The 12596-nt window shown below is 42.5% G+C and overlaps 1 protein-coding gene across 3 annotated transcripts in view; it reads right to left on the bottom strand.

Annotated features, from left to right (window-relative positions):
* Nucleotides 1–5546: 5546 nt before the first annotated feature.
* The window catches only part of Usp6nl (USP6 N-terminal like), a 135687-nt gene continuing 128637 nt past the window's right edge, over nt 5547–12596 (bottom strand). For all 3 annotated transcript variants that reach the window (XM_027405161.2, XM_035442832.1, XM_035442833.1), the window contains one exon: nt 5547–11615. In XM_027405161.2, the coding sequence (XP_027260962.1) occupies nt 10228–11615 (1388 nt within the window). In that variant the 3' untranslated portion in view covers nt 5547–10227. The remainder of the gene's footprint in view (nt 11616–12596) is intronic.

Raw genomic sequence — 12596 nt, 5'->3', positions numbered from 1 at the left:
CTGGAGAATGTGGGGGTCTTAGCTGCTTCTTATGTTGACTGGAGTGAGGAGGAAAGGTCCCAGGACACTGATTCCTTGTTTCAAATGACCTAGGAAAACACCAAGCTCATTGTGTATTGATCCTTCATATTCTATATGAAACACAGTCACATTGGTCTTTCCTTAGCATGGAAGGAGGTGTGGTGGCTTCATCTTCATCTGTTATGTAATATATACCTCAGAGTCACCACCAGACTGCGGTACACACTTCCTACGACCCTAGACATTGCCCTCATTGGTAAAGGAAATATAGTACCTCTCAAGACAAAAAAAAAAAAAAAAAAAATGCCTGTCCACAGTAGAGAGTAGAACAAAGTTGGGTTGAAGTCTCCTTTCTGAAATGTCACCTCTTTAGATTTTTTTGGTTCAGCCAGTGACCAGGCTTCTACTTAGTTCATGAGGATCACTCCTGGTGGAATAATCAAGGGAAGTGTATGCCCTGGATGCACCAAGAGTTAGATGCAGCACCGCTGCAGGTCACAGGCTAAGAGCGCTTCATCCCAGGTTCCGGAGTCAACCATAGCTATGAGCTCTGCAACCTGAGACTAGCTCTGATCCCACAAAAGGAGTGTCCCTTTTCCCTCTTAGGAAGGACCATGACATGTACATTAGCAGGTTTCCTGTATATTGAAATGAGTCCTATAAAACTGAAGTATTTAGTGACACCCATGCTTAACACATAATAGCTTTTTCTTTTGTTTTCATTCATTCATGCATTCATTCATTCATTCATTCAACAAATGCTACTGAACACTCATCTAGGTGTCAAAAATCAATTTGCAATGCCCTCCCCCATCTTTGACTTCATTTCTTTCTTCTCAAGCTCTTGACCTAGAGCTGCCCTTCGGAATTGAAACTTGGGACACTTGGGGCAAAAAAAGTGGCTGGCTGCTGTACAGTCAACACAAAATGCTCTCTTTGGGGAAGCTGGGAGTCCTCAAGTCTGCTGGTTGTTTTGAACATTCTGTAACCTCACATGCATTATGAATGAATTAGGTGACCTATCTAAAATATCCCTTAAGAGAAAGTCAGGAGAGAAAGACTGAAGATTGACTGGAGCCCTGGGGTTCTGTGGGGACAAGCTTGTCAGTGTTGGCACTTCTACATGGCACGAGGCCCAGGCATAGCAGGTGGCATAGACACAGGCTTAATTGATAGCTTAATTAAGGAATTAGGTAGGTTATAACTTCCAGCCCACAGCTTGGTTAAGCTAAATTTCATTATCTCCCTTTCCTGTGGAAATACACAGAGAAGTAAACATAGCGTGGGTGCTGTCCACCCAGGAACTCTTGCTTTAATAATTTACCCTATCCAGATGCAAGTTAGGAAGGAAAATGGTGCATTGAGAAAATGTCAGCACACACTACCTGCACTTCCTGGAAGCCGCCCCAAGAATCCCCCAAAGGCAATGATTTACACTGTTCCCTCAAGAACTTTCCTAACTGCCTTCTAAAGAGATGCTTTGTCCTCAGGAGGCCCTGAGCCTGGGGAAAGGCTTGGTCACAAGCCAATCTACAGCCATGCCATTGAGCCCTGAGTTTAGTTGAGCATTTTCCAGTCTTAATAACTAGAAAAAAATACCACTTCTAGAATATTCCTGACTGGTTTTACATTATCTGGCTTCTGGTCTTAGGCTTGGGGCAGGGGCATGTTAAATAGTCACTGTTTTAAATCTGCCTAGAGATGAAGCAGGAGCTGGTGCTGTAGTCTGAATGTGAAATGCCACCTGTAGGCTGATGTTTGAACACTTGGTTCTCAGCTGGCAGTGCTGTCATAGGTTATGGAACCTTCAGGAGGCAAGGTCTAATGGGAGGAAATGGGAGGCAGGCATACAACCCAGAGATCTGTTTCCTGGTCCACTGAAGTCCAGCAATCCCTGCCACATGCTTCCACAGCCATGACCTCTGCTATTCCTTCCCCACTACGATGGCCACACCCTCGAAAACTACAAGCCCTAATAAATCCTTTGTTCCTCAGAGAATTCTGTCTGGTCAGTTGAGAAAGGTGAAACATGGCTCCTGAACAGTCCTGGAGCTGGGCTGCAGAAATAGCCTAGTGGGTAAAATGCACTGGCTGTACAATCCTGATGACCTGTGTTCCTATCCCCACAACCCACACAAGAGCTGAAGGCAACAGCACAAGCGCCTGAAATCCCAGCAAGCCATTGGCGAGAGATGGCTCTCGCCAATTGGCTGAGGCAGGACAATCTCCAGAGCACATGGGCCAATTAGTCTGGCTTACCCAGTGAAGGGATAGGCTGTCCTGACTTCCACAAGCATGCCCGTACCCCACTCCCACAGGTGTGTGAGTGCATACACACACATCAGTAATGATCACATTTTAAGGACCATTTAGCTTGAAACCAGTGAGACAGAAGTGAGCCTGTGGCATTGGGTGTGACCTGAGGTGTCTTGAGGGATCTCTAGCAGTTTTTAAGCTGTGAGACATTTTCTGGGTTGGGCCAGGTTCTTTATGGATTCTTTGTCCTCATGTGAAATATCTAGGTGACTAACCCTGATGCCCATCATCTAACTTTTATCTTAAAAAAACTTCCAGATTTTTTTTTTTTTTAACCAGTGGTAACAATCTCTTCCATGTTCTCACTGCCTCAACTTGTTAGCTTATTTTAGACGTAATTCATATAGATCACACTAGGCTGTCACACTTCCCTTTTCAGGCCTCTGATTAAATTCACACAATTCATCTGACGTTTCAAAAGTAGCTTCAAACCTGGATTCCTTTTCTGAAGTTACTTCCAAAAACCTATCCATAAATTAGTAGCTATGGTATGTTTATTAGTCTCTAGGACTTCAGGCAGCATATTGATTCTGGGCAGAAGCTTAGCATCTGGTTTGTCTAAAGAATTTAATTTCCTATAACCACATGTTTCCATCATATTGTCCAGTACCAAGCAAGACACACACTCATTTAGGAGCCCAACATTGACTTATTTAGCATGAAGAGAAGCATATGGTCTGAGACACTCATGTTTTAAGGTCTTCATATTTTTGAGATATCTGCCTTTAAATCATTACAATCACTATTGTGCTTTTCAACATATTGGTCATGGGCCATCACTTTCTAACATGCTAAAAGCAAATCAAGCTTAAAGGTTTTTTCCCCGTAAGATGTATTATGCGTGAGTGTGCACACGTGCATGCACACTCAGAAGCTAAAAGGTGAAACTGGAGTTACAGGTGGTTGTGAACCAACCAATAGGGGTGCTGGGAACTGAACTCAGGTCTTCTGGAAGAGCAGCAAGTGCTCTTAACCATCTCTCCAGACACCACTCTGTGCCCCCCAGCTTCAGCTTTTGCCCCTCACTACCTCTCAAGTCCTGTCCATTCATTCTAACAGTTTTTCACTGTTCGCTCCCAAAGTTTTTGCAAACAGAACTACTCAAAATTTATGATGGCTCAGTTCAGTCTCCAAGCCACTCTCATCTCCAACCCATTTTTACCTCTGACACTGTGTTTCTGAGGCAAAACTGTCCTAGCAGAACAACAAGGGGCCAACGAAGACTTTTTTGCGGCATTAGTCAACAATAATTATGTTTTTCTATCAGTACATTTAAAAACAGGAGTTATTCCTTTGTAGGAGAGTAACATAACAATCTATCCACATCCAGGCTATTTTTATTGTTTTGTTTTATTGCAAAGAACAGTGCAAAACATCCTTTAAGAAAAATGTATTGCTTGACCTAATAGTGCACTGTGTAAATTCTGGTGCTAGAAATGTTCACATTTTTGGAATGCCACTGTTGCCATCACTGAGATTTCAGTTTTCTGTTAAATGGGAATTTGGGGCAGGTTTAGTAACATGATTCCTTGTAGGTCCGTCTTCCTTTGCTACTATTGGCACATTTTCCATGGAGTATTGTGCTAGTCTAAGTGGGAAAAACTGCCTTTAACCGTCAGTGACCTAGCCCCTTTCCTAATGGAGCATCCATCCTTTCTCATTCTTTGACTTCTGACATGAGACAGGTCTCACTTCCCCGTTCTACTCCTGAGCCCAAGTCCAGCAAGGCTGTGGGAAAGCAGAAACTCGCATGTTTGTTTCCACGCTCCAGTTCTCAGTATCATCACTCCAAATAGCCACATAAAAATTCTCTTAAAGGATTATAAGGTGGCTCCCTGGTACTAACAGAAGCAAGATATGGGAGCAGAAGAATTTGGAAAGAAAACTAAGGGAGGGACATCTTTCTTTCTCCAAGGGCCAAATTGCTTTCTTGTCAACTCTGGCATACCATTTGTGGTTTCTCACCAAGGGTTCAAAGCCCAAGGGTCTCTCCAGTTTCCTGCAGAATATTCTCATACAATTGTATTACAAGAACAATTTAGGTTTTATGGATTAGATTATTAAATCACAAAATGTTGTGTGGTATCACTGATTAACTTAAAAACAAACCAACCAACAAAAGTCAATTCTTGGGCCCTCCTCCCAGAGGTTGACTTCACTGGGCTGGGCACGGACAATGGAAGCCCTTCAAGACTGTTTCCAGCTAAGGCTGAGGCCCATGGTCTCCCCTGATTTGTCCTATCATACATTTGGCAGCAGAGGGAAATGAGGCCATGAAAGGAAATGTAGTTTGCCCAGAGGCATGCTACTAAGTGCCAGATTCAAGCTACTGTCCAGACTTAATGGCCTCTACGCCACTGTACCAAACTGACAAATGCAGAGGACCCCCGAGACTCCTCCTCAAAAATGACTACACTAATGGTGCTATTCTTGGGCACCATTATTCATGTTGCTACGGTAAATCTGTCTTCACATTCTCAGCATCAGCCGTTTTCACCCACATCAGCACTCGATAGCTGTCTGGCCTCTCGTGGCTGTAAATGTTCCCTCTGCCTGTTCTCATAGCTACTCCCAACATACAGCCACTTCAAGTCCCATCTTTCCTCTTGAGAGTCACCTTTGGGCCAAGGTGATTACTTTATGGCACTCGTGGCTCTGGGCACCACTCCTTCAGGGTCCTTGCCACAGAAGTAGGTAAACACATGTCTTCCCCACTACTATCTGCTCCCCAAAGAGGGTCTTCCCACTCACCTTGACACTCAAGGTCCCTGCAGAGGAGGCAAGCAGCCTAGAGTGGGGGCACCCTCCCCTCACACTGTGGAGCAGAAAGAACTATGTTCAGACTCCCAATTTTCTGTTTGCCACTGTGCATACATCTGAAAACTGAGTCCCAGACGGGCTCAGTCACCTGCCAATAGTGCAGCCACAGATCAGTGGCAGAGCTCATTAACTCCCTTAAGACGGCCCCAGCTGTTGGCAAGCCACTGCTTGCTGCTGCCTTATATTTAGCGTGTGGAAGAGTTCCTCTCTCCCACTCACACACATGTGCCCTTTCCTTGTCACATTCGCCTTGTGTGCCACTCACGGTGGCAGCATTTAAGCAGCTGCTCTACCAAGTTGATGCTCGCATGTAATCTGCTCCATGGTGCCTGCTTTGTATTCTGATGGTGATTTCCTCTAAATAAAGTCAAGTCTGCATTACAGAAGGCTTAATTATCAGTGTTTAATACTTCTGAGTACAAGAAGGAACTGGACCAGAAGCAAGGGGCAACCCATAGAGAAAGATCCTTGAGCATGCTGCAGGCAATCTCTCCATTGTCTTCCACCACATTCCTCCTCTGTTCCTGGCTTACCTCATCCTTCATTTCAGTAACTGTCCATCCCATCTCATCCAAACCTTTTAAGAGGCTTGCCACCTCCTGTTTGTGCTTGCCAATGCTGTGATCTGATGGTGGCTCTAGGAAGACAGCAGGCCAGCAAGCACTCCTCCTGGTCAAATTCAAACAGACTTTTCAGCCCAGCATCAAAGGGCATACATATCTGATGCATTTTATACCACCACCATTGGTGAGAGGCTGACACCATCTCAAGTGTCAACCATGTTTTTCCTCTTATAGCACATGCAAGTTGACAGCCTTTACCTCTGGGGTTCTCACTAGATTCTCAACCCCATGGAAGCAAGGTCAAATCCCTCCTGACCACTAAAGTTTAGTGGTATGTTGGCATGTAATCACAGATAACAACATGGTATTCGTTTGTGACACTGCACCAAGCACTTTAGACCAATCGACTCAATGCTAGGAAATAGGAAAACAAAACCCTTTCAGTTTATGGGTGAAGAAGTAGGTTAGAATGGAAGCCCCATAAAGGGACTGACTGCACCATCACAGTTTCTACCAGGACTTAGCATAGCAGCTGGCACAGACAGGAAACTCAAACCACTATCACTATTAACTCCAGTCACACACAAATAATCAAATCATGGCTCTTTTCTCTTCCACCCATACCTCTCAAATATCCATATGGTACAGCTGAAGACAGTGAGGACAGGAAAGGGAATGGGACTTTCCCAATGTCACACAACCACTGAAGAGGAAACTCAGCCTACCATGCAGATCTAACAGCCTCCAGCCCACACAGCCCGACTGACAGATGCACAGAACACTGTGGCCATTTCTTACAGGTAACTCTGCTAAGTGGGTGACTGCTTTGCTCTACCATCTTCTCCAGGGCATGCACTCTCTGGTGACTTTTGTTCTCTCATGCTGGCAAAGTTCCAATTCTCTCTGGAATAACCTCATGTCTACCAGATGATGGCAAATATCAACCCCCATCCTCAAATCCCACATGTCACAACACAAGTTGCTGTCACTAAACTGAAATGGACTCAATAATTCTTTTGATGGGATGAGGGCCCCAAATCTCCAACTCCCCCAACACCCTAGCCCTGACCCTTCCTCTCCTTCAGTGGTAGAGCAGGTTTCAGGGAACAGGGTCTGAAGAAAATAACTCGATGACACAGAATAAAACAGCAACAGTTCTAGAAAAGAAGTTCTAGAAAAAAAAAAAAAAACAAAAAACACCACATCAAACCCAGAAAACACTGAAATTACAGCTGAAAACAGACAGACAATGCATGCTCACACATTAGAAGATTTAGTAAGACTGTAAAGGTGGCAAGTATTCAGGATAATGTGTGCACTGAAAAGAATCCTTTCATGTTCTCAAGTTTGAAAACACAGTCCCTGAGTTCTAACTGCTCCAGTGTTGACTGGTCAAATGAAGCTAGAGCAGGGTTTTCTCGTGGCTTAGATCTTTAAATAGCAGAGGCTTTGAAAAGTAGGACCCTGAAGGAAAATGGCAGTCTTCAGGCTCTACTGTGAAGGAGTGGGGTAAGCAGTCAGGAAGGAAGGGAGAGGGTCCCACCTCTTTCCTTGAAGCTATTCAGCTGTGACTAGAAAAGTTCACAAAATTCACAGACTACGGATAATGCTGTTGTTGCCAGGGGACTTTTTCCTAGCATCACTTTTTAAACTGAAACTCCTGACCTCACAGCATTTCAAAGCAGGTTCACCAGCAGGGTTTGCATTTGAGACCACGTATTCAATCCCCACCACTCCAACAACACCCACACAGCCAAAGCCCTGTGCTGAATAAGATGGAGGCACATGGCCTGTGACCTCATCACTTTGGAGGCTAATGCAGGAAGACGACCTCCATTTCAGGGTTAGCCTGGTATACAAAGAAGTTTCAGGTCAAGCAGAATGCATAGCAAGACCGTCTTCAAAGACAAAAATAACAACGAACCATAATATCCCACAATGGGAACATAAGACAACATGGTTGGTGGACATTTTTCTTAAAGAGAGTTTCAAGATAAAGGCATTAAGACACAGGGAAATACAGTTATCTGATACCTGGGTTCTATCCAAGATAGGAATTAAGTGGTCTGGGGTGAGAGGAGCAGGAAAAAAACAGAAGTAAAAGCAAAACCTGAAGCTCACTAGTTAAGTCTAAAGATCAGCAGAACTCATTCTTGGGGAACCAATGCTCGCTCATCTTGCTGGGCAAGGAAAACATGAAGGAAGACTTCACCGTGGCACATACCTTACTGGCACACAGTTACAGAAGTGGCTGCTCTGCCTGGAATGTCCTCAGCAAGTGTATTCTATACATACATTTTGAATCACTTTGCCAATATTATTTCTCTTATCATTTCTTTTATTTAGAAATAAATTTAAAATAAAATTTATAATGGCAAAATAATTTTAAATTAAAATTTCCTACTTAAAAGACAACAGAGACACATTTTCTAGTGGGGAAGATCTTATTGCCATTAGTAATACTTAAACCAAGGAGAGGTGCTGTGGTTCTAAACATTGGTCTCACTGGCGCAGAGAGCAGAGAACTGCAGCAAATGTGAAACGCAACAGAAGACATCTGCTTGTCCCTGTAAGCACCAGGACAAAGCCCCTGCCACGTGAAAACTGCACATAGAAGACACAGAACAAAATATGTGTGTTACTTTTAGCATGTTAAAAACAATCACATCAAAAAGTATACAGATAAAAATGCCATAAATGACATAAGAAAATAGTGTGTGTATATATATATTGCATATATATATATATAATCTACATTATTTATACCACTATGATATATACTTTCTGGAGAGGCACAGATACTGCCATCACAAACTAAATTGTACAGCTTGGTCCTTATAAGTCACAGAGTCATACTTTAAGAACTGTAATTAATATCCTCAACTACATTTCTACATACATTTATTTCTCACCTTCAACATGATCTAAATCAAGAGCCTGGTTATGTTTTCAGGAGTTGGCGTTTCAGTGTGGTGTTCACCTTTAATATACTGCATTTGTTTCCACACTTAATAACATCATTACCACGTTGATTAAATTACATTAGAATCATTATATACATAAAAAATATTGTCACGTTCGCTAACTAAACAAATGTTACTTTAATCTTAAGATATATTCTTGTACCTTAAATGCTTAAATCCCCAACGTGCAGGAGGGGGACCATCACTGTTGGACTTTCTACTTTCTGATATTCAGATACAAGAAGATAACGATGCGATGGGCATCCACATAGACAGAGGCACCCTCTCTTGGAGAACCCAGCATTTCATTAGTGTCTTGGTAACAGTAGTGTATGATAGCATATTTTAATTTTTTTTAACCATGAACCTCAATTATTTTTTCATTGAAAAATTTCTCAAAAACTATGAAACATTATGTATTTTTTATAAAGATCAAAATTCTAGATGCTTATTAATAATTAGGGTATTTTTCACAATTTTGACGAGGATAATGTAATGGCCCAGTAAGTATAGCAATCAATATCCATCCACAATACTCAGTAAAGGCTGAGTGCCAGAAAAAGGCCATGGGAATGGTTCCCCTGGGGCCCTGTGAAACTGAAGCTGAGAGCGGAGTAGCATTATGGTTAATGCTGCTTTAAAATGAACTTGAAAAGCAACCTTCCACTGCCCAGAGTACTACAAGGTCTGTGACTTCCGACTCCTTCTATGGCCAGTCCCTTGCACCTGGTGCAAGGGCCAGACCAGAGCCAAGGGAACAGGGCACTGAGACAGCTGAAGGTTAAGAGGACACAGTAAGTACAGTGTCACAGCCACACACTCAAGCTAACTGATCCATATTTTAAGCACCATTAAGTGGTTAGCCTTTCTCCCCAGTGTCTTTAATTTTAAGGTAGAAATAAAATAGCAGTAACTGAAGGAGAATGACATTCTGTGAGATGTAGGATTCATAAAGTCAGGACAAATTTTTTAAGTCACTTTCAGTTTAGAACCCTAAAGTATAACAAGGGCAGAGAGGGCAGAAAGATAAGGTGGGGAAAACATAGTTATTTCATGATCTAGATTAAAGGTAGTTTTCAAAAGCATTTCTAAATTCTGTGATCAAAATCTGTATGCACGGGTGCTTGTCATGTCTATTAAAAAATGAGGGACAGCCTTCAGAACATCTGTCTCTATGGTGTCTTGGTGCTTTCTAACAGAAGCCAGAACAGAATGTATCTCAGAGTGAAAACATCCAAGTCTGAAGGAAAGATACAAATGAAACAACATAAAGAACCTCACTGTGTGTGCATCCCTAAATGCTATTGCTAGGTCTCCAGGTTATTCTCCTACTCAAGTTTCGGCGACGATGCAACTGGAACACTCATCTTTAGCAGCATCTACATGGGGATGAAGCATTTCCACACATTCTTTTACGGACACACACTGGAACTGCACGAGTTGTTTTACAATAGTATAAAATACTGCTTTGGCAATTATAAACATAGCAATGTGGTTATCGTATGGTTTCTATTCTTTTGTCTGCAGTGAATACAGCCAAACTCTCACAGCAACACTGATTCTTGAATAGAAAGTCCCTCTCTGTTTCTGTAGTGATGTGCTGGAGGTGAGGGACCTGTATATTGATACCCAGGAGGACTGGCATCTTCCACAGCTGGTGAAGTTTTATACCTCACTGGACTGTCTACAGACACTTCTGGAAGACCATGGTCCTGAAAAGGTAGGTGTTGAAAGGCTGCGTATTTTGGTAAATTGCTGAAGTGGCTCCGGCTAGCATCTCGAGTCCATGATTGTCCGTGCATCTCAGGTCTGTATGAATAACTAACTTCTGACCATTTTCTGCTCTCTGGTAAATAATCCACTGGAGGAAGGATGAACTTTCCATTCTTTGGTGACCCTGAACTGCCTGCATATCCCCCAGCACCAATGTCAATGGGAAGAACTTCAATTCGACTAGATGGCAGAACAACAGGAGTTGGGCGGCTATAAGATTTCTCTGGAGAAATATCAACTGAAAGAGAAGAACCATATGGTCTCCTGGAAAGATTAATTTGAGTCCCAGGGCTGATCTGTGGGGACACAAAGCCACTGTGGGCAACAGGGAGGTGTTTTGGAGAATTTCCATGGTAAACAGGGGGGTTGCTGTAGGAGGGTGGATACGCAGCCCTGTGATCCTCTCCTTCTAACTGGGATGGGTATCTTACATGGCTGGGAGGCTGCCCTTTAAAAGTGAACTTGCTGGGTACTTTTGATGGACTGGAACTTGGCTCAGCATGCTTTCTTGGACTGTGAGGGTGAGTCCGCTCTGGTGCCTCTTCCACAGACACTCCGTTTTCATTTTCACTTCCAGGCACATTGTCATACTGTGAAGCATTAGAGCCCCGCTTCCCATCACTGCCATCAAAAACCTTCATCTTTTGCCTTGAGTTTGACATTCGGGTCTCAGCAGAACTTGGGATGGCAACTGTAGGAGTGGGATACACTGAGTGACTTTTGCCTTCAAAGGCATATTTAGCAGTTCTTTCAAATGCTGAGGCATCTGACGGTTTTTTCCATTTGGGCATAAATTCCTTTCTGATGTTTGAAATTGCATTGCTATTTTGGTTAGCAGCTGCATGGTTGTAGTGCCTGGAACTGTCCTGTGGACCCGATGTAGGTTTTCTCTGAAAATCTGCCTCGTGCTTCAGATTTTTACTATCCTCATCCCCTGACTTCCGTCTTGGTTGCCTGACTCTTTCTGGGGTACCAGTTCTGCTGTGATGGGCAGGGGAATGCTCATGTTTCTTGTGAGGTGATCCACTTTCTCTTCTGTTGCTTTGGGGACTGGGCCTGCCAACACTTCTTTGTCCATTACTCAACTGATTAATACAAGCAGAATTAGACTCAGGAGGAAGCTGCCCCAAGGGTTTCTTTGGATATTCATCCTCCTTACCTAAAAGGAAAGATAAATGTGTAAGTAAAACAAATAGGAATGATAAGTATCTAGTCTAAGAGACACATTATTAACATTAACAACTGCAGATTGCCTTGTGTATGTGGAAACATGTACTTTCATACTGCAAAATGTTGGTGATTAACAGGAAGCAATTCTTAGAGCAAATGACACTAAGATATAGCTAACTTCAAAATCTAGGTAGGCACTGTGCAAGTGGAGACAGCCTGTTGCCTCATAGGCAAGGTTCATGCGACTATCTAACATCTAAATCTTTTTGCTTAAGACACTGACACACACTTTCTTTGCAAAGCTAACGCTCTCATTCCTAACAGAACTGGTCAGTGGTTGAGTCTTAACATTATGTTACTTTCATTTTAATCCATCTCAACTAAAATGGTTTTGAAGTCAGTAAAGTCTTCTCTTTCAGCTTCAAGCAGATCTACCAAAGTTGAAAGCTGAAAGTCACTTGATAACTTACTGAGGTCCCAAAGTTCTCCCCAATTTATTAATATCTTGGGTGTTTTTCCACAGTATAACTATTGTTTAAAAGAAACATACTCTTGAATAGAAGAAAAACTAAAATATCCTACTTAAAAATGTAAAGGCAAGAAAAGAAATTTAGAAAGAATGAAAACCACATTAGGTAATTTATTTAATAAAAAAAAAATTGTGTGTGTTTTGCCTGAATGTATGTATGTGTACCACTTGCATGCCTGGTGCCTGGAATCCTGAAGAGAATACCATATGCCCTAGAAGTAGAGTTACAAATGGTTATGAGCACTGAGATTGACGTTGGGTCTTCTTAAACAGTGTACTTAACCACAGAGCCATTTCTCTAGCCCATTTTAGTTTTATATCTTAAATAATTAACACAGAATTGTAAGGAACCGAAGGAAGATGCAATAAAATGGTTAGTTAGCAAGGAGTCTCTTTAAATGCTCTATTACAACATTGCCAGATTACCATGAAACTGATATA

The sequence above is a fragment of the Cricetulus griseus genome, chromosome 3, assembly GCF_003668045.3.
Source record: "Cricetulus griseus strain 17A/GY chromosome 3, alternate assembly CriGri-PICRH-1.0, whole genome shotgun sequence".
In the NCBI taxonomy this organism is placed as follows: domain Eukaryota; kingdom Metazoa; phylum Chordata; class Mammalia; order Rodentia; family Cricetidae; genus Cricetulus; species Cricetulus griseus.
Note: the sequence above shows the minus strand (reverse complement) of the source record. Positions and strands in the feature narration are given on the sequence as shown.